Source organism: Camelus ferus, chromosome 23, assembly GCF_009834535.1.
Source record: "Camelus ferus isolate YT-003-E chromosome 23, BCGSAC_Cfer_1.0, whole genome shotgun sequence".
Lineage (NCBI taxonomy): Eukaryota > Metazoa > Chordata > Mammalia > Artiodactyla > Camelidae > Camelus > Camelus ferus.
The window spans coordinates 32,205,751-32,233,208 of record NC_045718.1 but is presented as its reverse complement, the minus strand read 5'-3'; the positions used below and the strand labels follow the sequence as shown (position 1 = coordinate 32,233,208).

Genomic DNA, 27,458 nt, shown 5'->3' with positions numbered 1-27,458 from the left:
GTACTATTGTGTTCAGAAAATTTCCTTTTATTTGGAAATTCAGATTACGTAGTGTCCAAAGACACACTATCAAAATTTTTATTCTTTAGAGTCTTTTACTGTGCATAAGTTGTCTTTCATGCTTATGTATGTATGGATTCTCATACATAAACATACTGAGGATTGCACTTCATAGTTAACAATTGGGGGAAGAAAATTATTCCGTGTAAATGAGCTTTGCAGATGAAAAGCTTTCAGCTTCTGTTGAAGCTTAACAGTTAAAGTGGCCAGAATCATTGGATACATACCTTTTTTAAATTGAATATTCTGATTTTTAACTTTATCAGATGTATCATTAATAAGCTTTCTCTCCTTAAACAAGTGATTGTAACATCACTTAAAAAGAAGGATCTTTCGCCTGGATTCTTGTGAAGACTCCTATAACCTCATGAGGCTTTTCTTCAGATACAAGGAAAAAAAAAAATAGAAGGGTGAACAGAAGGGGAAAAAGTGAAAACCTTTCCATTTCCCGCTCTTATTTCTCCCATCTCAAAATCCCTGACACAGTTAGATTTTTACAAGGTTATGTAGGCTTTACGTTCTAACTGCTTTCCCACAGCCACAACATTTGGGACCTTGGTCCCTACTCTCATTGCCTCCTCCTTGCTTCTTCCTGATTTCTCTTGCCTGTTGATTTGGGTGAAAGGAGGGTAAAAGAAGCTTACTCTCTGATTAGCAAGGCTGAGGCACTAGAGGAATTGTCATTTCTTTCTGTGTTGGAAGTCTGAAAGTATGTTTCTGTAACAGCATCATTTAAAATGGTGTTAGATACTGTAATAATACTGGGATGTCTGAATAATTTGTGGACTGGTCTGAGTATCTCATTACCATTTATGACATTTGACAAGGGAAATAAGTTCTGGATTACAGAGACATTTAGTAACACTTTTTAAAAAAACTGAGTACTGCTTAGATTTTATTATCCTGTTATTAGTGCTGTTTTTAGGAGATGATTTAGATGTTAGCTGTTGTTTCTCTTGTTGCTTGTGTATTTCCTTTAGCAGTCTTCTTTTCCCTTTTAGATTTATGACCACTATTTTTAGGAGTTTGGGAAAAATCAGATGACTTAGTTGATTAGGTTTCTAAATTCACCCAATAGCCAACTTTGAAATAGGGTTTCTGAGACGTTTTCTGATGAAAGAGGCATACGTTAGTACAATGATTATGCCTTTGATTATGTTTCCTCAGAGTCCTTTTCAATTATCATTGTTTCTAGTTCTCATTCTGGCTATTTGGGGTTGTCAAATAAATGATTTCAGGTAAATGGACTATTAGAATATTATTAATAAGATTATTAATATAAAATATGTGTTTTCTTTTTTTAAATTGAGGTATAATTGACGAGTAACATTAATTTCAGCTGTACAACATAATGATTTGATATCTGTGTGTGTGTGTGTGTGTATGTATTGCAAAATGATTGTCACAGTAAATCTAGTTAACATCCATCACCAGTACATAGTTACAAGATTTTTTTTCTTTTGTGATGAGAACTTTTAAGATCTATTCTCTTAACAACTTTCAAATATGTTATAATCCCTTTCCGTTATGAAAGTTAAATGCCCTTTTAATAAGATTGGTGCTCATTTAAGATACATGAATGTGTCTTTAGTTGCAAAAATAAGATATTTACCTTAGTGCTTTTATCTGTCAGAAACTATTAATGAAGTATCACTACCAATTAAACTTGAAATGCTTTTAGGCCTTTTCTTATTCTTTAATCCTGTGGATCCTTATGCTGAACCAAACCATTATTAAATTCTCATTTGGTTATGATTTGACCGCTGTGCTAAGAACTATAATATTTCTATTAATAAGGTGTCTTGACATCAAATTTAATTTTATTTTTCTCTCTTGTAGGTAAAGGATAGATCATATCAAGGTAAATACTTAGGCTTGCTTTGTTATTTGTACTATTCCCTTGGCATTGGTGTTTGATGCGAGTTTTTGGTAACCTAAAAGTGGATGCAGTGACTTCTGATGTCTGATTGACTTATTAACTCCTGAACATTTCACTAACCCTAGCTTGCTAGAATTGATGGTGATGCTAGCAAATGAGATGGGAGATGAGGTGGAACAAATTGTGGGAGCAGGGAGAAGAGGATTGGTTTTGGGCAGATTGACTTCGAATGTTGATCAGTGTAATTTATTACCTGTGAACAGGGCACCTATGCTAATGTTTTATTCAATACAGTAAAATTTATGTAATTAGGTAATTTAAGGAATAGGGATGTAAGTCAGTAGCTTGAATTTTCTGTTTGTTTCTGTTTACAAGTGACATATATTTGAAGTGATCGTATTTTCTGAGAAGAAAGGTGCCCATGAAGGGAAAAGATACCAAGCTAAAGCATTTCATTGTATTTCCTATCTTTGAAATGAATTTAAATTGGAAATTCATTTACATACAGGTTCTTATATATTTTCTTAAATTTTAATATTTTATATCCTTTTTGCCACTAATTACAGATTGCTTTTTAAAGGCATAATAGTTATGCTAAGTGCATTTCCCTCATGGTGCCGATACATTGGGTAATTCAGCTTTTAGTGATCCAAATAATTTTATGAATTTCCTCTCCCCCCTTTTTAGTCACTGAACAGCAGATTTCTGAGAAAGTGAAGAATATCATGAAAGAAAATGCAGAACTTGTTCAAAAATTGTCAAATTATGAACAGAAGGTATTAATTATTCTTTTAGTTTTTCACCTATAGTTCCAGCTTGAATTATTTCCTCCTGTCTTATAGTTTAGTTATTACGGCATTTTTAAACCGTATTTTTAAATTTCAGTATTTCCTAAAAGCCACCCATGTATGAAGCAATTGTTATATATGTCAAGTACTGTTGTCTCCTCTGAGGGATCTCCTACTGGGAGATAAGTTTTGATGGCACTCTAATTTATATTTCTAAATTCTGAATGCTTTATTTTATATAGATCAAGGAATCAAAGAAACATGCTCAAGAAACCAAGAAACAAAACATGATTCTCTCTGATGAAGCAATTAAATTTAAGGTGAAAAATCCCTTCTCTTTTTGAGATTACATTTTAAAAACAAAAGGAAAATAATGAGTAACTTTTATTAATACCTTTTTTTTGTAGGATAAAATCAAGTCTCTTGAAGAGACTAATGAAATTCTGGATGACACAGCTAAAAGTCTGCGTGCTATGTTAGAATCTGAGAGAGAACAGAATGCCAAGAATGAGGACTTGGTAAGAGTTTTGCTGTTAAGCATTGCTGTCATTTGGCTTTCAGACTATTTTGTAGATTGGGTGAGTTGAACTCTGCGTTTTCTCATGCTGTAACTAGAGTAATATTGGGAGTCAAGGAAGTCAGACCTACTTCTGTGAATTTGGGGGAAATTTTAAATGCTGATACCCCAAGCTATTTTTATGGGCCTCAGAAGTATTTTTGTTCTCAGCCCTGGGTAATTTTCACATTGCTTGGCCCTGCCCTCTGAAACATGTAGAGCAACTACGAAATAGTTGCCCCTTTGGTCTAGTACTTTGTTTTGGTTTATTTTGCATGATTCTCTTTTAAAAAAAAAAACTTTAAATGCCAGAAGAGTTTTCGAATTACACAAAAGTTGCAAAGATGGTAGAAAGGGTTCCCCCGTATTGCACGCCTGGGTAAGCTTGATCACCTGGCTGAAGTAGTATTTGCCAGGTTTATATAAAGTTACCCTTTTCGCAGCCTTTGCATACTGTACTCCGTGGAAGGTAGTTACTATGCACAACCCATAGCTAAAGAGTGAAGAGTTATGCTCCATCTCCTTGAGAAGGCAGAATATCTTCATATATTTTTGGAATTCCATGTGTTAGATGTGGCTCTTCTCCCTCAAGTCCAACCATTTTTAGTCTAGCAAGAGAATTTTTAAGTGATCTTGGAGATTTTTTTCTCTACCACTAGGAAGAATCATTGATTTGAACTGGTTTACTTGATTTTTTTTTTTAATTTGCTTTGAGCTTTTTGTTTGGTCAGTTACCACGTTATCTCATAATTAGGGAAGTTGGAGATGGATGAAATATTTGTGCCTTAAACTATTTTCTTTCCTTGTGTTGTTAATTCTTGACTTCTCTCTAGGCCAAAACTAGATCATCTGCTTTTACCTGATTACCTGGGGGATGGCTCTGGGATGTGTTTTGTTTAATGTTCCTTTTGTTTATCATATATCCCGGTGTTTCTCCTGAAATCTTAATACATTTTTGTGTTCTTTTTCCCCATGGCAGATATCAGAAAACAAGAAATCTATAGAGAAGTTAAAGGATGTTATTTCAATGAATGCCTCAGAATTTTCAGAGGTAAAGATGTCTACCATTCCTGCAAGATACAAATGTGACGTCTTAGTTTTGTTGAGGAGCAAAAACATTGATGTGAGCTAGAAAATGCAAAAAATGAGAGCTATGTGATGTCTGATTGGGAAAGTGTAACTATTTGGGGTTTTTCTTTGATATTTCTGCACTAATAGGAGTGTTTTGCATTAGGTTCAGATTGCCCTTAATGAAGCTAAACTTAGTGAAGAGAAGGTGAAGTCTGAATGCCATCGGGTTCAGGAAGAAAATGCTAGACTTAAGAAGAAGAAAGAGCAGGTAAAGGAAAGTTAACATCATAGACTGTGTACACTAGAAAGCCAAATATCATTACCGCTTGAATATCTTTTCTCAGATCTGTTTTTAAGGAAATGAAGTGTGTATTTCAGGATTCTCTTTTTAGAAGGCACAATTTAAACTGTGCTTCCCACATTGTGTGCATGTAGACATTCTCCATCTGCCCTGGATTTTCTGGTCGTCTGTACAATTCCTTGTAGTTCTCAGGGTGTTCTTAGTTTTTTTTTCCTTGTCCAGAACCAACCAGTTATTAGCTTAAATAGCTTAAAGAGGGCAATGGATTTGCTTCCTTGACAAAAGAATTAGGTATTTATTACCTTCTTTTGAACAATTACTGCTTCTCTGACCAAGTAAGGGTTGCATGATCTGGAGTCTGGACTTGGTAGGCAGTGAGATGTGCCCTTCTATTCCTACTGGAAGTGAATTATTTGAAGTGGCTGTAATTTTCTGATGGAGGCAATACACTGGCTCAACTTCCTTGATAGCTCTTATGTTCTCACTGCAGTGCTGAGGGCTGGAGCCCCTCTCCCCTTTCCCTTAACCAAGGCCGTAGCCCATAGTGACAGGCCAGAGAGGAACATGGCTCTCCTTTCCTGTCTCATTCTGTCTCATAAGCATGCTAATGTCTCTAGTGCAAAACGTAACACTTGGAAACTCACCTGTTTTAACTTTTCAGTTACAACAAGAAATCAAAGACTGGAGTAAATCACATGCTGAGCTCAGTGAACAAATCAAATCATTTGAGAAGTCACAAAAAGATCTGGAATTAGCTCTTACTCACAAAGATGATAATATTAACGTGAGTTCGTTCTCTTGAATACATGCTTAAGTCTCATGAATTCTCGTGAAATCTACTTAATTCAAATTGAGAGGCTCTTTCTAATGTCCTTTTGCTTCTTTTCTAGGCTTTGAGTAACTGCATTACACAGTTGAATCGGTTAGATTGTGAATCTGAGTCTGAGGGTCAAAATAAAGGAGGAAATGAATCAGATGAATTAGCAAATGGAGAAGTGGGAGGTAAGATTGGTTTCAGGGAGGTTGGACCTCTTTTTTGCCATGTCTTTTTGTACACTGCAACTGCTTTTAGCTGACTGAATTTCCTCTTAAGGGTTAGAGTTGTAGACACCTATCACTGGATTTGTACAGTTGACCGTCCGAATCTATGGGTTCACGTCTGTGGATTCAAACAGTTATATATCAAAAATATATGGGGAAAAAAAGTCCAGAAAGTTCAACTGCTTACATAGCATTTGCACTGTATGAGGTATTGTAAGTAAGCTGGAGATGAAGTATGTGGGAGGGTGTGTGTAGGTTATATGCAGATGCTTTGCCATTCTCTGTAACGGACTTGAGCATCTGGATTTTGGTTTCCTGCAGACGGGGGTTGGGGAGGGAGTCGTGGAACCAGTCTCCTGTGGATACCGAGGGACGACTGTACACTTCTGTGTGCATTGGGCAGAGGTGGGCTGCTGGGTTGTGGTATAGCAGTGGGCACGCAGTGAGCCCTGACGTGGCTTTCCCGTTCCATTGAGGGCGAGGTGTGTGCACTGGAGCCGGAGCAGCGGAAGCCCTGTCTCACGCCTCTGAGGACGGGGCACTATTCAGTGGGAGAAACTTACTTCGTAGCTTCATGCTCATCATCAGTGCAGCTCTGGTTTTGAGGGCCACACCAGTTTTAACAGTACTGAGGTGGTGGGAGCCATAAACTAACTAGGCAGTGAGACTGGAGGCTCAAGGGAACAGTGTTTACTGAGGAGGGAAATGTTTCTAGACACTGCATCCTAAATTGGATAATGCTCACAAATAGGGTGTTTTCAACCACACCTGGTTGCACGTTCAAGGGGAGCACAGAAGAATGAATCTTTCTAGATGTGATACTTGACTGGGAGCAGGTAGAAAGGATCTGAGAGAGAAGAAAGAGCTTTACCTCGCATATTCCATCGTGCTCAAGAAAAGCATGGTTGACATTTTTATTGTCCAAACCGGGAATTCATTTTGTCATCTAAATTTGCAATTCTCTTAAAAGCCAAGTAGCTTAGTCAGTTCTTTTGGTTAGTTTGTTTTTTCTTTGAATCTTTGAACATGATAATTGTTTAGTTTGGGGGAAATTAAGAAAATATAGTTGAATAGCAAGAGACGAGGAAACAATGAAATCCTTTCATTTTTTAGGTGACCGGAATGAGAAGGTGAAAAATCAGATTAAGCAGATGATGGACATTTCTCGGGTATAATCCTTTTTATAGAGTACCGTAAGTGCCTGTGAATTCTTACTGTGCCTCACTTTTAAGAATACTTCTCTCTTCTGCAATTTTTAGACACAAACTGCAATATCGGTAGTTGAAGAGGATCTAAAACTTTTACAGTTTAAGCTTAGAGCCTCGATGTCCACTAAGTGTAACCTGGAAGGTAGGTAGTTTCTTGAAAAGAAATTGCCTTTGGAAAGATAAAGAATGCTTTCCTGTTTCCATGTTTCTCACCTCTCTTGGCCCTGCCCCCTCAACAAGTTCTCAGATTCTTGTGCACACACACATGAAGCTCATGTGTTTTATCCCTTACAGACCAGATAAAGAAATTAGAAGAGGATCGCAATTCACTGCAGTCTGCCAAAGCCGAGCTGGAAGATGAGTGCAAAACCCTGCGGCAGAAAGTGGAGATTCTGAATGAGCTCTATCAGCAGAAGGAGATGGCTCTGCAAAAGTAGGATTTCCATGGTTCATTGTTAACAGTATAGCCGTCTAACTAAATGTCTGTACTACTGTAGACACGTTTGTCTTTTTTAAAGATTGTTTATAGTTTTTTCCGTCTGTAATCAATATAGATTTGTCTTTCTTCCTTTCTGCCTTGTTTTGCATAACTTGCATTTTTTTCCCATGTTAACCAGTTGTCAGAAATTGCTGCCTGTAATTTATGTGAGGGATAGTAGTCATTGGTACCAACAGTTGCTGCTCTAGAAGTGCTTCTGTTGACGGTGCTGCCGCTTCCATGGCTCCACCGCCTATTCCACTTTTCTTTCGTTTTTGTCAGTTACGTCATTCTTTCTTGTCTTGCATTTGTTCTACTGGTTCTTAATACGGCCTTTAGAAGTCCTGAGTGATTTGTATGATTTGATTTCTTAACAGAGTAAACACTTCAAAAGGAGTATCTAGATATTGATAGCATCATAAATTTTGGACTTAATGTAGTCAGATATTCAGACTAAACATATAATGGAATTGTGGCAAGGATGTTGGGAGTTTTGAATATAGAAATAGCTATTTGATGTGTATACTTTGAAATTAATCTTTGAAATATACATCTCAAATTTGGAGTTAGGTATCTTTTGAAGGATACGCTTTTGTAGTTCATTTTAAGTTTTCTTCTCTACAGAAATAACTGAATGTGAGTGTTTGGGGTTTTTGTTTGTCTTCTCCTTCCCCTCCCCTTTTTTGCATTTGTGCTGTTTGAGTTTATCAGCACCTCCTGAATTTTGGGGTCATTCTTTGTATATTGATGCTGCTTCATTCTCTCTTTCTCTGAGATTCCATTTAAACCTTTTTTTATTATTTCCCCTATGTTTCCTTCATTCTTACCTTTATTTGCTTCATTCTGGATGCTTTTTTTTTCTGACCTGGCTTCCAGTGTGCTAAAATCTCACTTCAGTTATCAAATCTGCTACTAAAATCATTCACTGAGTTCTTAATTTCCGTTACTGTGTTTCAGTTTTACAGTTTCTAATCCTTTGCTGAAATTCAAAATCTTGACTTTTACTTTCATGAATATATAAGGCACAGCTATTTTAAAGTCTGTGTGATTATTCCATTATATGACCCCTTGGTGGGTCATTTCTCTTGTCGTATAGATTTTAATCACAGTGTCTCATGGGGTGCCTGATCAGTTTTGATTGAGTGGCAAACATTGTAGAGGAACTTGGAAGCCTAGGATGATGTTATTTTCATACAGAAAAGATTTGAGTTTATTTCTAGCAGGTGATCATTACTTTAATCCAGTTAGCAATTTAAATCATTCAGAAATGGCTTAGTTCCTTCAAAGGACACTGCATTGCCTGTTTGGTATTCTGAGTGCATCGCTCTTTCTAGTCTCAACTTAAGGCCCAGGGTTTTTACTGGGGTCCCCCTCATTGGCAGCCCTGAACTCCACTTTGTTTTTCTGTGAACCCAGGAATCTGCTGAAAGCTCTGCTCAGCCTCCTGATATCTCTACACTGTCTTCAGCACATTGGTAAACCTAGGGGAGAAGTGGCTTGAGATGCCAGACTTCCTTGTAATTCTGAGGTTTCCTTTTTTTAACTGGATCTTGGCCTCATATATTAGCTTATTAGCTAATATTAGCTCTCTGATGCATTCAAGCACATTCTTTATATTTTTGTCCAATGTTCTATTTGTTCTCAGACTAACTCATCCATTCCTGGAAACAAAATTCTCTCTGATCTTTATTCAAGACCCAGTTTTCTCACATTTCTTCCTAAGCTAGAGTCAGGATTGTTCTGTGCATCTTTTGTACATTAAACTGTGAACTCTGCAGGGATAGCACTTTTGTTCATATTTTTATCTTCAGCATCTTACTAGGTATATTACAGCCATTTATAAGATACATGCTGGAGTAGTATAAATGGGCAGGTACAAAAGAACACACAAACCTTTTTCTCTCTGATTACTAACTCTTTTTACTGTAGCTCTTCTAATTTTGCTTCTCATTCATAGAAATTAAGTTTCAAGTTTCTTTTGAATCAGAACTGTGCGTAAAGAAGTACAAAGGTAACAAGAAAATAGAATTTTAAAACCATTATCACATGCGCTACCATTGCAGTCTTTGTTATAGTGGATGGATATTTTGAGCTCGAAGGTTAGTAGATTAAAGTCAGTTTCCGGTAGATGATATGCTAATCATGGGACAGTTCAGATTTCTGTCCAACAGACATTGCCAACTGTAGGATTTTTCTCTTTCCTTAGTCGCAATTCTATTGCAATAGGTAGTAGGAGTTCCATATCTGACGTGTGGAGGTGTTCTGTGGTTAACTGCACAATTAGAAGACATGTTCTTAAAGGCTTTTATCATGGTACCAGTCTTGGATTGAGAAACAGTCCTTCTAAGATAGAAATAAGAGAAGTAACTATAGGTCTTTCCATGGTAGAAATAAGAGCAGAAATTACTCCCTGGCTTTCCACATTAAAATAAAGTGAGCTCTCCTCGTCTCAGACACAGGAAACTTGCACACAGTGCCCATGGGCCCGTAGTGTTTTTCCCATTTGTTTCATTTACTCTTGAGAATTATGAGAAGTTAGAAAATGTAGGTGATCTGCCAACAGGCCAAAGTTTGATTTTTTTATCGCTAAATGGCAGGTTTGAATTCCTCCCTATGACTTTGTATGTCTGCATTGTAGAGAGGATGGGGAGTGGTGGCATAGAGACATTCAGACAGACTGCTGGCAGGAAGGAGAAACTTTCATTTGACAACTTTTATTTTAGGAAATTGAGTCAAGAGGAGTATGAGCGGCAAGAAAGAGAGCAGCGGCTGTCAGCTGCAGATGAAAAGGCAGTTTTGGCGGCAGAGGAAGTAAAAACTTACAAGTGAGTTCAGCTTCTAAGGAGCATGTCAGTGGCTGATGAAACTGTTGGGTTGTTTTTTTTTTTTTTTAAACCTGTTTTTACACTGTGTAGAACAAAGTAGCACAGAAGCATAAATAAATGATTAAAACATTTAATTAACGTGAGAAGAAAAAAATTTTAAGTTAACAAAGGGAAAAAAATGTTAAAAATTTCTTTACACCCAAAACTGGTAGGACTGTAGAGAACTTAGCTCATGCCAACATTTCTGAGTGATTTTACATATTGGAGAAGTTCTTTTCAGAAGGCAGTTTACTGTGTGATGTATTTAAAAACCATTTAAATGATTATGCCATTTGGTAGACCCAGTAGTCATAGCTCTGGGAAATTTTCTGCGGATATAATTAAAGGAAGTAAAAGCCTTATGGAGAAAGATATTTATAAAAAGATTATTTGAGAACACATTGAAGAATAGTTAAGGAAATTACAATGTATCAACTCAGAATCTCCAGCTATTAAATAATAAAGAAGAAAATTACTAGCTTTGATCCCGTTGTACTCATTATAACCACGTAAAATATGTTTTTATATGTATGGATGAAGTCTGTAATGGTACAGTTGTTAGAGTAAAAGGAACATGATGAGATTGTTTAAACTTTTATTCAGTTGTACTTTAAGTGATAAAGCAAGTTTAATTCTTAGGCGGAGAATTGAAGAAATGGAGGATGAATTACAGAAAACAGAGCGCTCATTTAAAAACCAGGTAATAATTACACTGTCCTACAGCTGCAGAATTCTTTGCTAACACAGATTATAATAAATCACTCAGTATATTTTTTAATGTGGTGTTTTTCAGATTGCTACTCATGAGAAGAAAGCTCATGATAACTGGGTAAGTTTTTTTTTTCTCTTCTTTATTTTGTGCATAATCTACCACAATTTATTTTGGTTTTTTTTTTTTTCTCCAATAGCTCAAAGCTCGTGCTGCAGAAAGAGCTATAGCTGAAGAGAAAAGAGAAGCTGCCAATTTGAGACACAAGTATGTGATTTTGAAACTTATGTCTTCAGTGTTTTAGGGTTTTTTTTAAGGCTGTGCTGTGTGGTATCTAATAAGGAATCGATTTTCTGTTTCACATTTAAGTCCCTTCTTTCTCTGTATTCAAGATTATTGGAACTAACCCAAAAGATGGCGATGCTGCAAGAAGAGCCTGTGATTGTGAAACCAATGCCAGGAAGACCCAGTGCACAAAACCCTCCGCGGAGAGGTAAGGAGCACTTTTTAAAAGACAGCAATCTAGTTTATGGTGAAAAATGTGTTTAATTACTTTTTAATTCTGTAATACGTGTGTAACATTTATGATGCCCTAGAAATAATTTCAAGAGTTTACTTAAGAAAAAAAACGATTGACAGTGTGGTGACAATTCACCATTGTATTCAGGTCCTCTGAGCCAGAATGGCTCCTTTGGCCCATCTCCTGTGAGTGGCGGAGAATGCTCCCCGCCACCGACGGCAGACCCACCCACAAGACCTCTCTCTGCTACACTCAGTCGAAGAGAGATGCCTCGAAGTGAATATGGTGAGCACTGACATATTACCTTGCAGGAAGCTGTTTCAGAGTTTTTTTCCTCTTTGAGAATTCTAACACAATCAACATTTTTAGAATTTGGGTCTGTCCAGTGTAGAGAAGAAAATTTCTTAGTTTGTCTTGATGAATAAGTAGTCTACTGCAAGATCGAACAAAAAGCACTTATTTATTATTATAACAATACTATTTACCATATATAAACATGTATGTAAAACAAATACTGTAAACATATTTATATATAGTAAACATATAAATATTACTTATTTTTGTTTGTTTCTTTTTAGATTTTTTGCTGTGACGTATAAGCCTTTATCTTTAGACTTCTGTGGATTTCTTTGTGGTTTTTTTTGTATATATATTTTTTTATTGAAGTCTAGTCAGTTTAAATGTGTCAATTTCTGGTATACAGCATAATACTTCAGTCATACATGAACATACGTATGTTCATTTTCATATTCTTTTTCATCATAAGTTATGACAAGATATTGAATACAGTTCCATGTGCTGTACAGTATAAACTTTATCTATTTTATATATATTAGTATTTGCAAATCTTGAACTCCCATTTTATCCTTCCCCACTTCCTTCTCCTGCTGGTAACCATAAGTTTGTTTTCTATGAGTCTGTTTCTGTTTTGTAAATAAGTTTGTCTTTTTTTTTTTTTAATTCCATGTATAAGTGATATCATATGGTATTTTTCTTTTTCTTTTTGGCTTACTTCACTTAGAATGACAATCTCCAGGTCTATCCATGTTGCTGCAGATGGCATTATTTTATTATTTTTTATGGCCGAGTAGTATTCCATTGTATAAATACACCACAGCTTCTTTTTTTCGGTATTTTTTTCTCTTTTGAATATTATAAAAGTATCCTTAACACTTTATTTATGCAGTGTACATCTATTTTTCATTACTATAATATGAAATGCTGTTGTCTATTTCTAAATATAAATATGTTTGTAATGCTTGGTAAGATATGAAAGTCAAATTACATATAGATAGAAAAAAATCAGTTTATTCAATGTATCAAGCCTGTAGCTTGAAGCACCTGACTAGTGCTATTAATGTGCGGGTTTTATTGCTGTTCTTTCAATCCAAGATAGTTCTTATTTTAATTCTTTAAGTCTGTGCATAAATTATAAGTATTTCTTCTCATGTATGGGGAGACCCATTTTAAATCTTGCTTTTTGGGTAGAGTTGAATCCTGACCTGTCCACAATCGGTTTGTTCTGAAAAATTCATGCAAGAGCTTTGTTATTTCTTTTTCAAGGGTCAATGGACGGGCCTCTGCCTCGTCCTCGATGGTCGTCTGAGGCATCTAACAAGCCCCCTGCCTCAGGTAAGGGACCTAAGTGTCATCAAAGGGTCTCCAAGTGTGGAGGAGGTGGGTGAAGGATTTCGTATTCTTCTTCAAAGGGAATACAAGTCAGAATAAGTCTAAATCACGTTCCTGGCCTCCCACAGATCCAGAGTCTGGTGCAGCTCCCATGATGAACAGCAGCTCAAGGAGCTCTTCCCCCTCAAAGGTGACGGATGAGGGCAAGGTAAATTCTGCAGTCGTTTTGAGTTGTAATTAGGTATTTCAGGAAACATTTCGCTTTTTCTACACCACTCTCTTTTTGCCTCATCCATCTCCCTTTCATGTGTTCTGTTATATCTGTACTATCTCATTTATTTTTTGAAAAAGCCAACTGTTCCTCACGAGCCTGAAGGCCCTTCAGTTCCCAGCAGTACATCTTTCGCTGAGCATCCAGTAGCAGTAAGTACTTAAGAGGCTGAGACCTGAACTGGGCTTTTTACTTGGTGTATTTTTGGAAGGATTTGAGGAGCATGACACTAACCTGCTTTGCTTTAAGTTGCATGGCAATACTGATCTTATTATTGACTTGGAAGTGTTGCTGAAGTCTGACTGGTTGCTTGGTTGGTTTTTTTCTCCTTTTTCCTGTTTTGGTTAGGTGACTAATCTGTTTAGAGCATCTGTTGTAATTAACCATAAAATGTGGAAAGTCATCACTCCAAGGTGGTATTCTGTGCTTCAGTGTTGAGTGCTCTGAGGCAAATCAGTTCATTCCATATTGCATACATCCATCATTATTATGTATTTGTTTGAAGCATGCTGTGTAAGAATATCTCCAGGGGTAGACCAGGCCAGCCCTATTTTGAATAATCTGAAGTTACAGGTTGGTAACAGGATGTGTGCTGGAAGTGAAACACTGAGTAGTGGAAATCTGTAATTACTGTTGTGCCAGTTCCCAGCAGGAGCCTTATATTATGTTCACATAAGTGTCTGTTCTTGTGACTTGTGTAGCTGCTGTCACCGGTGAGTCCTCTGATCATACCTTAGTGCTTTACCGTGTAGAAGTCAAAATACACATTTTAATTATTTAGAATTTCCAACCCAATTTGTCATAGGAAAACATAGTCACTATCTCACAATATGAAGGACAGCGTTGCTGGTGAATGAAGGTAGGTACTAGAGCTGTGCCTGCCAACTTGGACACATAACCTTGTTTCTGTCGGGAAGTACCCCTGAGTCCCAGTGCGGGGGCCGGGAGTACACATCTCTTGAGAGCTCTTTTTATCCCAGGGCAGCCTGGGTAAGACCCAAGACTTCTCTGAAGTAGGCACAGGTGGCAGAACACGGGCCTGGGGTCAGACGGAGAGTGAATCCTGGCTCGGCCTCTTCCATGCTGTGTGACCGTTAGCAGGCTGTCTAGTACTCTCTGTACCTCTGTTCCCTCTTATTTAAAACAAGATGAAATCTTATAACATATGGGAGTAAATTGAAGGTACTCTGAATAGTAGCTATTATTACATGTGTAGAAAATGAGTTTTTCATTCCCTTTTGTTCTCTCCATTCCTAATATGAAAATGGCGAGCTGTTGTGATGGGGGCGGGGGGGGGGGGCCTAGAAGTAGATTACAGTGTGTGTGGTTTGGTTTTGGGAATCGCTTCTGTTAATGATAGCCTTTGACAGTCCTCCTGCTTTCCTGTCTGTTTGCACATGCAAGCAATAATACGATTACAGTGAAACTGTTCACTCCTCAGACATTCTGTTTACCCACCTGAGCTGTCAGTGGGAACAGATGGGCGGGGCAGAGTTCGGGCGCACTGTGTGCTCTTTGGACAAGGGCCTGACATCGGCTTCATTGGGTTTTAGCTTTTACTGGTGTTGGTGCTTTTGTCTGTCTTACCAAGTATTTCAAAACTTTCACTACTTCTGCTTTTCAGGTTAATGTGGCTGCAAAAGGGCCCCCTCCTTTTCCAGGGGCGCCCTTCATGAGCCCCCCTGTGGGAGGCCCTCTACCACCAGCCATTCGATATGGACCACCTCCTCAGCTCTGCGGGCCTTTCGGGCCTCGGCCACTGCCGCCACCCTTTGGTACGATAATTAAATGGTAGTAATGGACTTGTAGTGTATTCATCTTTTCACTCTAATCCTCGCTAAGATTTTAACAGTTGCTATTGCAGGGCTGTGCAGTGAAAGGGTAAAGCTGGCTGACCACACTTGAACTTTTCCTCAGGTTTCTTCGGATACTTGGGCGCTGCATAATCTCGCTGTGCTGAGATGGGCAGTAGGTATCTCTTATAGACAAGGAGAAAGGGGCTGTTCTAGAAAGCCAGAAACACTGCTTCTGCCCATGTTTCTTGAACATCTCTGGCTACGTCCCGTGCTCTGTAATGGACAGAACTAACTGTCCTAACTCCGAGAGCTTAAGGTGTCCTGTAGGACACAGATACATACATTATGTAGCATAAAACTTGTCATTACCATAATGGAACCATAAGCATTGGGTCACAGAGTAGAAAAGGAGCAAAGATTAAACCATCATTCCCCACCTTGGGAGTAAATGGGAAGGAAGTGTTAAAGAGAAGGTAGAATTTAATGGCTACTAATGAATGTTGCTGAATCTAATTAGGTGGGGCTGGAGGGCCTTTCCCAGCAGGGCAGACACGTTGATTTTGATGGCATGTGTAGGTCCATGCTGAGCCACTGCATGAATTTTTAACCAATAACAGTGTAACAATGGAATTTCCCTTATCAAAATTTCTTTGTTGCAGTGAAGCCTTTATTTCATAATCTATCATCTTAGTATGATGTATGGTACTTCCAAGTACAAATCAAGCTCTTGTGAGATGGATGGCAGAACTGTGTAGTAGGAAAAAAAAAACCACGAGCTCAGTAGAGCCATGTTTAAATCCTGCCTGTGTTGCTTCATGGCTGGCTGGCTTTAGGCATGTAACACACTTGCTAAGCATTAGTTTGCCTCATCTGTAGAGTGGGGATGCCATCACCTGACTTCCAAGGGTATGAGAAATTAAAGATGAACATGCCTGGAATCATCTACATTTAGATATGTTCGTATGTATTTACATGACTTTAATTTTTCCAGGTCCTGTTTTGCGTCCACCACTAGGCTTAAGGGAATATGCACCAGGAATTCCACCAGGAAAACGGGACCTGCCTCTCGACCCTCGAGAATTTTTACCAGGACACGCACCTTTTAGACCTTTAGGCCCTCTTGGCCCAAGAGAGTACTTTATCCCTGGTACCCGATTACCACCCCCAGCCCACGGCCCCCAGGATTTTCCACCTGCACCAAGAGACTTACCGCCTTCTGGCTCTAGAGATGAGCCCCCACCTGCCTCGCAGAGCACCAGCCAGGACTGTTCACAGGCTTTAAAACAGAGCCCGTAACTATGACCTTGGACATTTTAGTCTGAGAGAAAGTGGACTGTGCACTATTCATTACAGTAAAGGATTTCATTGGCTTCAGAATCCAAAAGCTTATTTTAAAAAGGTTTGTTTTTAGAACTAAGCTGCCCTGGCAGTGTACATTTTTGAGCCAAGCAATTAAAAAAATCACTCCCCCCAAATAAAATTCACCTTGTAAGCTAGAGCCTCCTTACAACTTTGAAATGTGCAATAAAGAATACCTGTGTTTTAGTTGATGTAGCATATGTAACTGTTAAATGATTTAGAATGTCATGAAAAATATGAACATTTCCTGTGGAAATGCTATAAGAACGTGTATTTCCATTTATTATCCTATTTTTAGTGTGTACCAGTTGAATACAGAGCAATGGTATTTATAAGCTTGATTTTTAAAAAAATAATCTGGTCACAAAGACAGTTATGCTAAAAATGTTTACTAAAAGATCACTAAACTTTATCTCCCCTCTTGCTGAAGTCCTTTGTAGTAATAGTTCATAAAAATTTGGTTATTAGTATTTCCCAAGTGTCTGTTGATTCATTGGATTGTTTTCTCATGAGACTTGTACCATTTTGGAAACATGTAAACTCAAGCTCCCAGAACTGCTTGAAGCGGGTGGCCGGGCAGCACGCTCCCCTGGCTCACCGACGTCTTCCTCCCGTGTCACAGAATCTGTCAGCGGGCCGCTCTGCACAGTGTTCCCGGGCTCTCCTGTGACTTCCAGTGACCGAGTATGAGTTTACATGTAGCAAGAGTTGTTTGACTTGATGTTCCATTGCTTTTACCATTCTTGCATTAAGGGTGCATCACAGAAAAATGAAAATGATGTGTTATGACAATGAAAATAAGAAAATTTCTTTAAAAAAATGTTGAGTATTATTTCTCCCGTACCTTGCCAGTGGTTTTCAAGGAAATGTGGCAAAAAAGATCAAAAGAGTCTATGATACTATGAGAAAAAATGATTTAGGATTGTAAGGTGCCCTCAGTCAGCAACATTGAGCTGAACTCACTTCTTTTTGTTGATTAATTACTCCAAAATTAGTATTTGAATGCTAGCACTTATATTAAAAACTCAGTAAATTTGAGAATCTGGGATTGTACCATGCTTATAGCCATTACTACACCATGTCTTTTAAACAGTGTGTCTAAGAACTAACTCATCACATTATAGTAACTTCATAGCATATTTCAAGAAGCTTAAGATTTAGATTAAATCAAAATTACAAAAGGCTGATATTCCTGTTCACGGCTAGATGATACGCTCCCAATGAAGTTCTGTGATACATAGTGATATTACTGAAATCTGGACCACGACATCACTGTCAGGATATTTACCCACTAAAAATACCTTACAAAGAAGCTAACGCTTCACTGTGAAGCAATTTTTTCTTTATACTGAACTACTGAAAGATACCACTTTAGAAAGATACGGCCCTTTGACAGAAGACAACTTGTCCAAAATTCGTAACAAGTATATAAGGAGTTTCTTAAGAAAAGAGAATTCCATCTACATGTCCTAGTTAATACCAAGAATAGAAGAAATGTAAGAGGGAAAACTCCATATCAATAGCATGGGTTATTTTTAACCATGTAAAATAAAAAGCTTGATACACTCAGAAGTTGTATGTGAGACATGAAATAATGGTGAATTTAAGATAACTTTGAATTTTAAATAGTATTTAAATATAGGTTATAGCAGTTAGGAAGATAATGAAGTAGGAAAGGTAAATATTTTAAAAACCAAATCTAGAGCCTCTTTTTTTTTTTTTTTTCAACTTCTCAAGCCTTTTTTGGTGTTTCTCTATTTCATATTATTGAAAAACGAGTAAACTGTAGAGAAATTCCATTGTGGCTTATCTAAGCAGTTCTGAACCCGCCACCATCGCTGCCTCCCAGGGCCCTCTGTCTGCACCACTTCTGCAGCAGAGCCCAGGCAGGCTGCCACTTTGGAGGGGGAGGAGGCTATCACCCCTCAGTTACATCAGACTCAGCCATCTCAAAAATTGTATCATCTATTTCAGAAGGCATCCCAGCTGTGTTTCTGGGCTTGTTCTAAAATCATCTCATTTACAGAGCAGCAATGTTTCAGCCTGAAAGCATTTCTACTATACTCATGGTTATTGTCCAATAACTGACTTTTTCCATTGGAAAGTACATTTAAGTAATTTGTGGGATGTGGAGTATTCTGTGTCTACTGCTTCGAGACAGTCACTTGTTTTGTCATCTCATTCAGGGCTGAATTAAAGCTAAGCAATTCACACTGTTCAATTTAAGCTTCTTTATAATGATGAGAGGCATTTGTAGTTCATCAAAATCTACTTTTGAATGGTAGCAGATGCTTCTTCATGTAAGTTACCACTTTGATATACATGTCTTACGGTCTATGACAAAAAAGAAAACAATATCTCAGTTTTGCTACATTTTAATAGTAGGTTTTTTAAGGGATTATTTTTTCGGTCTTGTCAGCAACATCAAACAAAAGGTACTGAGTACTCCACAGGGTACAGAGTGCTGCCAAGCACCTCAGGAAATGTACATGACAGGAGAAAATGTGCTTCTTGCCCCCTGGGGAGCTCACAGGCTGGGGGTGGAGTGGGTGGGTGCTGACAACTCACAGTCTACGAGTTGAGTGAACAACAAAGAAATTTATTAAGGCAAATTCTTCATCCCCTCAAGCTACTGTGAATGGAATAATTTTGGGATTAATCTAACCAAGGTGGGAGACAAGACTAAATTTGGTTGAGAATTCTTCAGGCTCATACAGTTTTTAACATCCAACATAGTAAAAAGAATTGACCTAACAGACAACTGAAGGTGGAGACTAGATCTTGAAGTGCAAGGGCTAGAACTTAACTGTGGTTATGTATTTTCAAAAGCAAACATACTGAACGGTATGACTAGGCTTAATTACACTAGTTTTAAAAAAAAGGCCAAGTACTGGCACCGCGCTCCCCTCATGCTAGCACTGGTCATTTAAAACAGTGAATATTCAATATGTGGGTTCTACATCTAACCCACAGAAAGCCCACCCCAAATCTTAATGGTCTGTGTATCAAATATTCACCTTCTGTGTACTATGAAAGTTTTATTTATGCCCCATTATTAAGTCAAAAGAATGTAAATAGTCAAATTATAATAAGCTAATGACCTGCATAATTCCATATGGATGAATGTCAATATATCTAAATAGGAAATAAATGGTATCCTATCTACCTATATAAAAAAAAATAGAGTATCTCCAGATTTGCATACTCATCACTGTAAGAAGAGGTGTGCAGGTTTTAAGGTTTCACAATCAGTTGTCAGAAAAACAGCAGTTACTCCTGCAGTATCTTGTTAGCATCTGACTCAAATTATTTTTAGATTACAAGATTTAGAAGACATAAACCCATCAAAAATTTTATGATTATTCTGAGATGGTTGTTCCATCCTTAACCCTAGAATCACTACCAGAAAGACTAACAGTGAGATGTAGAAAAAAGCTAATCAACATGACTGAAAATATGCTCACTTTCAGAAAAACGATCTGGTATTCCGGAAAAATCACAGCTACAACCTGGGAAGAATCCCATGTGGGATACTGATCTGGCCAAGGCACACTCTCTAAGCAGGAAAACCATGAGATCAGGGTGAATTTAGGCCATCTCTGAGGAGCAGCCTATAAATTTCCAGACTGACCTTGGGCAACATAATCGGTCCAATTCCTCTCAAAGCTGTTTCATGCTGTCCTCCCCACATCAACCCAAAGTTTGACATTAACAAAAAACCAAAGAGCATGTTGGAGCAGAAGTGAATGGATGTGTAAACTAGCACATTCTTATTGCTGTATTAAGTTTGAAGACGAGCACATCCCACCCACAACAGTGTTCCAGGAAGCAGGGCAGGAGTAGTGGTCAATTAGAAAAGAGAATCGATTGCACAATTAATAGAAAAGTGGAAAATGTTTCAAGATCTACAATAAGCCTGTATCCAAAGGAGTCTTTTACGTCAGTGATGTGCTGGACTCTGAATTCTGCGGTACAGCTTTGTAATGGGCTCACTCTGGCCTGCTGGCCTGGGGCCGGCTTGCTTCCTGCCTGTTGAAGGGTGAATATGCTACACAGAGCTATGATGGTTTCTACTGAGTGGTAAGATTCACAGAAGTTCCAGGTTATTCATGTCAGGATCACTCCTTGTGCAAAGTTTGATGTAGATGAAGATAAAGTGGTTTCTTGGTCAATAATTGCAATTTCTTTCTTTTAAAGTCAGTGGGTTTCTTGTATCTGTAACCACAACAGAAAAGCCATTGATAATTGATCTATTCGAAGGTCACATACTAAGAAGAGATACTAGTCACCATTTAATTAGCACTAAATCTCTATGCGCATCACTTACAGTTCTATTACAATTGGCCCAGGCTTAATTTCATCCATCTCCATGAAAGCAAAACACTTGGTGCTGGTAAACCTTTTTTTAGGCTTGTAGTGTTTGAATTCAAAGAAAATAGCTGCACCTAAGGAATTAAAACAAAGCACATCAGCCAGACAGCATGTTTACAGTCAATACATTTTCTTTGATCACTGGAAGCCTATGAACAAAGCAACAATGATCATAATTTTACAAAGTACCCTTTGTCAAACAAGCTCTCTGATGATACAAATGGCTGTGGTTGTCACCCCAAACTTCTCTGTACCTGAATGGAGGGGTATGTCTCCGTATCACCCAGTTCTACAAGGCAGAGCAAAACTTCCTGAGCCAGAATGGCTCTGAATGTAAATAAGTTCATATACAGAGTTATAAACTATTGAGAATAGAAAATAATAAATATTACAAAAAAGAACAAAAGATACTTGTTAAGTATTAACATTACTCATAGAAACTCATTAAATAAAAAGACACGTAAAAGAGTTCATCAAAAAATCCAAGCTTAAATCATTTCTCCCCTTGAAAACAATTAACTCAAAAATTCAATTTTGGGGTGTTTTTGAGTTCAAACAGTATGAATCATGTGCTGGTTCAGTTTTTAAATGCTATCTATTCCCTAATACCTTTTTCAGTGCCCAAAGCAGGGTTTTGTTTTTCCTGGAATGACACATGATTTGCGTAAAGACAGCACCATAGAAGACAAGGGTTTAAAGCCTGCCACCCCTCCCTCTCCCCCAGTGAGCAAGTGGTAATGAAAACCTTAGATTTCTCTCCTCAAAGCCCAACAGAGAAGCTCTCTCCATCTCCCCACAGAAAACAGCTAAAAGAACAATAAACTGCCTCATCAACGTTGCCAAGAACAATTCATTTCTAAAGGAGGCCAGGAAAGAGATGCAAGGAAGCCAGGGTCTCACTCTTAACTGGCTACTTACTAACACGGCCTCAACCAGAAGGCTGCTGGGTCTTGCCTTGCTTTTATAATCAATCAACGTACATCTGATACTTTCACTGATGACAAAAGTCACAAGTGACTAAGAGTTTCACAATGTTCAGAAATGTGTGTGCAGTCCTGGCACCTCGGTCCCCACGAGCGCTTCACATGTCAAGGGTGGAAAGAGAATACAATGGCTCAGGAGACAGGGGGGTGTGGGTGAGGGACAGGTGGGCATGTTTGGTATCTACTACACAGACAAAGGGATTACAATTGTTAGGTGACTGGTGACCTCCCGTCCCCAGGTGTATGGCCCTGCCACGTCCACAAAGGGGGAGCTTCTCCACTCACATGGCAACAGCAGAAGCATTTGTTTATTAAAAAACCTCACAGATTTTTTTAAGACAGCAGATCACGTTTCTTAGCCTCTCCAGCTATGGAACCTGTCTCCTTGTCGTCATGACTATTGGAGGTCTGAATAAATGTGAAAATAAAGTCACACTGGAAAACAAGATTAAAGTCCAAATATGATACCATCACTTTAAGGAAGTTAAAAAAGATTATTCATCTGCAGCATTAGTAGGCAATGCATTTCCTGCATTCCTGGTATGCGTAGCTCTGGGCCTTATGGCATTTAGGAGAGCAAAATGTAAAATGAGAACAGCCTGGGCAGATTAACTGAAATGCTTACAAACATGAAGTATACTCCTTAGCGTCAGTCTCAGGTAAAACACAGTTACTGTACATAACACATTCACGGCTGGAGAAAATGAAGAGTCAGATTCTAAATATAGTTCTACTTTTCGCATCACAAACCTTTGGTTAACTTTTCAACATGCTTCTGGAGCTCAATGTCCACGTTAAAATGAACATACGTATCTTCTTTTCTTGAAGCCACAGGAGTATCTTGCACGGGAGTTAAATCTATGCCGTTCAGATCTAGAGTGGAAAAAACAGTGTCTGCCTAGAGCCTCCAAACACAAGAGGCTTAAACCTGCAAAGGAACTGCAGAGGGCTGTGTTTCCTGAAGGGGCAAAAGCTGAGAGGAGACACTCAGGCTGATAGAAACTCACATCTGGTGTGAGCAGGTACCGGAAGGGGCTGGTTTCCAGAGACCACGTGGAGGGAGCCGAGCGGATGGGAGGGGGAAGCCTCCGTACAGACAACAAAGTTGGATCCTCATCGTCAGGAGGTGTCTTCCGAGGGGGTAGGCCAGTACATTTTTGTGAATTGCATTTTGGAATGTGAGTAACAATATCCACAATGGTGCCCCTACCGCTGTTTCCCAAACTTCACAACGACCAGATGGTGTACCATGTGTGATACATGGCTGTAATTTCTGGAGCCAGGAATTATCCAATTTAATCAAATTCAACAGACTCATTTGATGACTGCTCAGTGTTTATGTATTATTCAACAGACCCATCCTAGGGACCTTAAAACAAACTAGAACATTTGATTTTTCAGTTTCTGAAGATATTTACATAAAACATGTTTCAGTTCAAAGTGCATGCAAAGGTAACATAACATCTACCACATTATCACTGCATTTTTTGTATTTTATAGTGTTCATTCCCTAATGAGAGATGCAGTTTTGTGAATGGCCTATCAAACAATGCAGGCTATAAACACTGTCCTGTAGACCATGGATTTGAGAACCAATTAACATCAGAAGTTAAAGTATCCCGGCACTGGTGCTGTGCATCACAATCTCTCCATGTCAAAATTCTTCTCTGTGGCTGAAATCCTTTTTTATTTAAAAAGAAACCCTTTTTATTCATTATTACTAATGAACCCATGGGTCTGAATGTTTCTATGATTGGTAGTTCCCTCCATTTAATTTCAGTCCACATCTGTTTCTTTGATTTGTCTCAAATTGCAGGTTATTAATTGTACATTGGGTTAACTGTGCAGTTACTTCTGAATAATAAATAGTAGGACAACTTCATCCTCAGTCACACAGTGATTATTTTTAAAAGACTGTTGAACGCTTTACAAACAAAATCCTGTATAAAATGCACGGCAACAACAAAAGAATTCAACCACTGTGGTTTCCCTCTCTTAAACCAATGACCAAAAAGGTCATTTTCAAGGAGTAAGCGTTCTGCCACCTTGGATAGTAGAAAATAACAAATCCTAAGTGTAATCCTGCTTAATAATGATGGTAACATAGTTAAGGGTAAGAAATACATTACCTGCCTAATGTCCCACAGGATTACGTTCAGGGTGTGGATGTTTATGGATGCATGCTATTTCCCTGTCTCCACCTGTGGTTCATCAAAGGCCCGATGCTCACCCACCTCTGCAGGGCTCCCCTATGTACAAACCTCTCCTGGTCAGGAACTGGAGGGCCCAAAAGTAGAGGCATGGGGAAACAGGAGGGCTTTGCAAAGAAAACCACACACCCTTGGCAGGTGGGGACATTTTTCCAACCTGTTTCCTGAAGGATGTATCTGCTGCTAAAGTGTGTCTGTCTAGTCAGCACCCTTGATGGAATATTAAGAATAAAAAGACATACTCAGAGAAAAGCCCGAAAGCAAACACAAGTGTAAGTTATAGACAGGAAAATACTGTCAGTAAATCCTCAGAAATGTTCAGTGAAGGAATAACACAGCCTCTTCCCAGGGGTTCGGCCTCACTGTAGAATGAACTAAAATGAGCTGTCACATACAAAACGGCCCCCACTCCCACCAAGAAAAAGTGCCAGATGCGAAGCGACGTAAAATTCGCTAGAAGGAAGACAGGCAGACACAGTGCTTTACCTTTTACACTGACTGTGATGTAGGGATCAATGCACTGCCCGGCGTCTTTCAGGCCGATTTTCTCAATTCTGATAGTGAGTAACGTCATTCCTGGTTCTGACGGCAACCTTGGTAGTAAAGTACCTGGCAACAGAGAAACGACAATAAAAATGAGCTTCACCAGTAAGTCCAGAGCAAATGTTTCAACAACATGGAGAGATACAGCTTTGCTCTTAACCGGCTTAGTAGCTAGCCAGGCATTATTTTGGTTTCCAAAAGTCCCAAACACTTGATGTCATTCTTTTCAGACAAATATTTAATTAGACACACGATACATCTACACTTTCATACTTCATATTCAACACTAAGGCATAAATGACTAATTCAAGTGTGTTAAAAATTTGTGACATGATCCTAAAGTTTGAGAAATTTAATACCAGAATCAATTGACAAATCTTTTAGTTACTATTGATGGGGGAAAACTTATAATTTGATATTTTAATGGAATAATTTTCAGCCTAATTTTCTACTCCTTTCTTTATCCTGTTTTGTATGATCTATTCTCTCAGAAATCAGTCCTGAGAATGCCACATGAAACAACATGGGCAATTATGTTTGAAATCTGTTCCATATAGCAAGTAAATTTTTTAAAACTGAAAACCACCACCCAGACCCACACAAGAGCATCCTCACCAAGAAAATGACATGGAGAATCAATTGTACAGTTTGTTCATTTATATCAAATAATCTATGGAGAACAGATACAAAAACAAGTTGATTTTAATTTAATATGTATATGGTACCACAAACTATAGAGCCTGACATTTATAAAGAACTTTGGTTGACCTTCTTCAAGTTTGTATCCAACACTGTGTTGTCCTACTTTTAATGATGAAGTATTTGAAGTACGTGAATCGACTGACCACGTTCAAAATTGATTACATCTAACTGACTGCCAATCTGCTTGAGGGAAATTCAGAGGGTGATGAAAATGTTTTCAAACTGGATCAAACTGATAGATGCCACAACACTACAGATTTATCAGAAGTCACTGAGTCGTACACTTACAAAGAGTGAGTTTTATGACATGAAAACTAGAAAATCACTTAAGAAATCCAAGAGGCTTAACTAGAGATACTTATCAAAGAAAAGGTAGGCGTATAAAATGTAGAAAAACTAATATGTGGCATTCAAAGCAGTATTCAATACGATTTCAAAAATAAAATTTGAATTTTACACCCAGCACAATTCCCATTGCTCCACATCCTCACTAGCTCTTGGGGTTGCCAAGTTCTTTTTAGCCAATTTAGGTGTGGAGAAATGCCAATCTAGTTTTAAGTGCATTTCTCCAGTGATTAATGAGGCTGAACACCTTTTCATTTTAAAATGAGCATTTGGATTTCCCTTTTTCTGAAGGGTGTGTTCAATTATTTTGCCCATTTTGCTATTGAAATGTTCACCTTTTATCTTACTGATTTGTAAGAGCTCTCTAGTATTTTGAAATAAGCTTTTTGTAGGATAACATGTTCTACAAGTAAGTTTCTCAGCGGCTTTCCTTTTTTAAAAAAATCTTTATATTGAAGGGTAACATTAAAAAGTATACAAATTCTAAGTACAGCTTAATGAATTTTCACAAAACGAACACATCTGTGTGACTACCGCCATATGCAGGAAAGACATTACCAGCATCCTAGGAGCCTGACTTGTGACCCCAACACACACCCAAATCACTCTCTCCCCCAAGAGATAAGAACTATTCTTGACTTTTAACACCAAGATTAGTTTTGCACGTTCAGAATGTCTTTGCTCTGTTTATGGTGTCTTCTGATTTTGATAAAGTCTTAATATATTCAAATTTCTTAATCCACGTAGAATTAATTTTTGGCTGTGTGGTAGGAGTCATTCTTTTTCCACATGGATACTCAGTTGTCCCAGAGCTACTGTTTAATAGACTGTCATTTCACCCATTGATCTGCAGCGCCACCCTGATCGTAAGCCAAGTGTGGGTCTGTCTCTCAGCTCCCTATTCTCTCTCACTGGACTCTATCTTATCCCTGCACCACCACCACAAGTGTCTGGGTTACCAGAGCTTTATAAACAGTCTTCACATTTGGTTACGCAAACTCTCCCGCCTCGACGTTATTCTTCAAGAGTCTTAACTATGTTTAGCCCTTTGCATTTCCATGTTATAACACAACAGCTGTCGAGATGCTACAGCTAATTGTGTAAACCAGGATTTCTCAACCAGGGTTCTGTAAAATCCTAGGGGTGTGCTTGACCAGTGGCTAGGAGCTCCACAAAAGAGGGTGATTCAGAAAGAATAAATGCTGCCTGAGCTTTGTGCACTGAGCAATGCACGTTCCCTGTGATGGACAGAGCCTGGCAGTCCCTACGGCAATTCCGTTCCAGGTCTTTGAGCCTCGTACGGCAGTGGGCAGTAGGACCGTGTTCATTTGGTTGGATCCATTCCTAGTTTTCTAGGTGAGAAAGACACAGCCATTGGTCGCTGGTGAGCTCAACAATGCACAGAGGAAGGCAGCCTAATGATGATGCCAGCATCTCCGATTTAGCTGCCCAACCTCCCCTTTGCACCATCAACAGGAGCAAACATGTCCTACTGCTGTCAAAGAAAACCAGAAGGAATTATTTATTCACTGTGGCTCTTGAAGAACAGGTCTGAGCCAGGAGAGGAGGATTCCAAGCCTAAGTCTCCAGACAATTCTGATTAGGTAACAGCAATGACTCTTAAGCTCCAGGGTCATTTTACTGCACTAGTGCAAAGGGGACAAACCAAAGTCCATCTGGATGATGAAAACTATTTACCAATAGGTTGTATTTGGAGTGGCAATCCAAGTTCTCCTATTCCACAGTGCGTCTACTGTGCAAAACAACGTATGAA

The 27,458-nt window shown here is 38.4% G+C and overlaps 2 protein-coding genes across 6 annotated transcripts in view; one reads left to right on the top strand and one right to left on the bottom strand.

Moving 5' to 3' along the window:
* MIA3 (MIA SH3 domain ER export factor 3) overlaps positions 1–17,350 on the top strand; it is a 47,249-nt gene extending 29,899 nt beyond the window's left edge. For 2 of the 5 annotated variants that reach the window (XM_032466638.1, XM_014562125.2), the window contains 21 exons: positions 1,900–1,921; positions 2,627–2,715; positions 2,970–3,047; positions 3,135–3,245; positions 4,263–4,334; positions 4,518–4,622; positions 5,317–5,439; positions 5,546–5,657; positions 6,810–6,865; positions 6,956–7,046; positions 7,199–7,337; positions 10,106–10,207; positions 10,886–10,946; positions 11,040–11,075; positions 11,155–11,222; positions 11,348–11,448; positions 11,623–11,760; positions 13,039–13,107; positions 13,233–13,312; positions 15,000–15,150; positions 16,163–16,716. In XM_032466638.1, coding sequence (XP_032322529.1) covers positions 1,900–1,921; positions 2,627–2,715; positions 2,970–3,047; positions 3,135–3,245; positions 4,263–4,334; positions 4,518–4,622; positions 5,317–5,439; positions 5,546–5,657; positions 6,810–6,865; positions 6,956–7,046; positions 7,199–7,337; positions 10,106–10,207; positions 10,886–10,946; positions 11,040–11,075; positions 11,155–11,222; positions 11,348–11,448; positions 11,623–11,760; positions 13,039–13,107; positions 13,233–13,312; positions 15,000–15,150; positions 16,163–16,467 — 2,109 coding nt within the window. In that variant the 3' untranslated portion in view covers positions 16,468–16,716. Of the gene's footprint in view, positions 1–1,899; positions 1,922–2,626; positions 2,716–2,969; positions 3,048–3,134; positions 3,246–4,262; positions 4,335–4,517; positions 4,623–5,316; positions 5,440–5,545; positions 5,658–6,809; positions 6,866–6,955; positions 7,047–7,198; positions 7,338–10,105; positions 10,208–10,885; positions 10,947–11,039; positions 11,076–11,154; positions 11,223–11,347; positions 11,449–11,622; positions 11,761–13,038; positions 13,108–13,232; positions 13,313–13,455; positions 13,528–14,999; positions 15,151–16,162 lie in introns of all 5 variants that reach the window. The other 3 variants (XM_032466637.1, XM_032466640.1, XM_032466639.1) reach the window with 3 other exon arrangements.
* Positions 17,351–18,889: 1,539 nt separating this feature from the next.
* AIDA (axin interactor, dorsalization associated) overlaps positions 18,890–27,458 on the bottom strand; it is a 35,085-nt gene continuing 26,516 nt past the window's right edge. Inside the window, exons 7-10 of the mRNA XM_032466645.1 lie at positions 24,581–24,703; positions 22,635–22,757; positions 20,858–20,975; positions 18,890–20,745 (exon numbers count right to left, since the gene is read on the bottom strand). Of these exons, the coding sequence (XP_032322536.1) occupies positions 20,649–20,745; positions 20,858–20,975; positions 22,635–22,757; positions 24,581–24,703 (461 nt within the window). The 3' untranslated portion in view covers positions 18,890–20,648. The remainder of the gene's footprint in view (positions 20,746–20,857; positions 20,976–22,634; positions 22,758–24,580; positions 24,704–27,458) is intronic.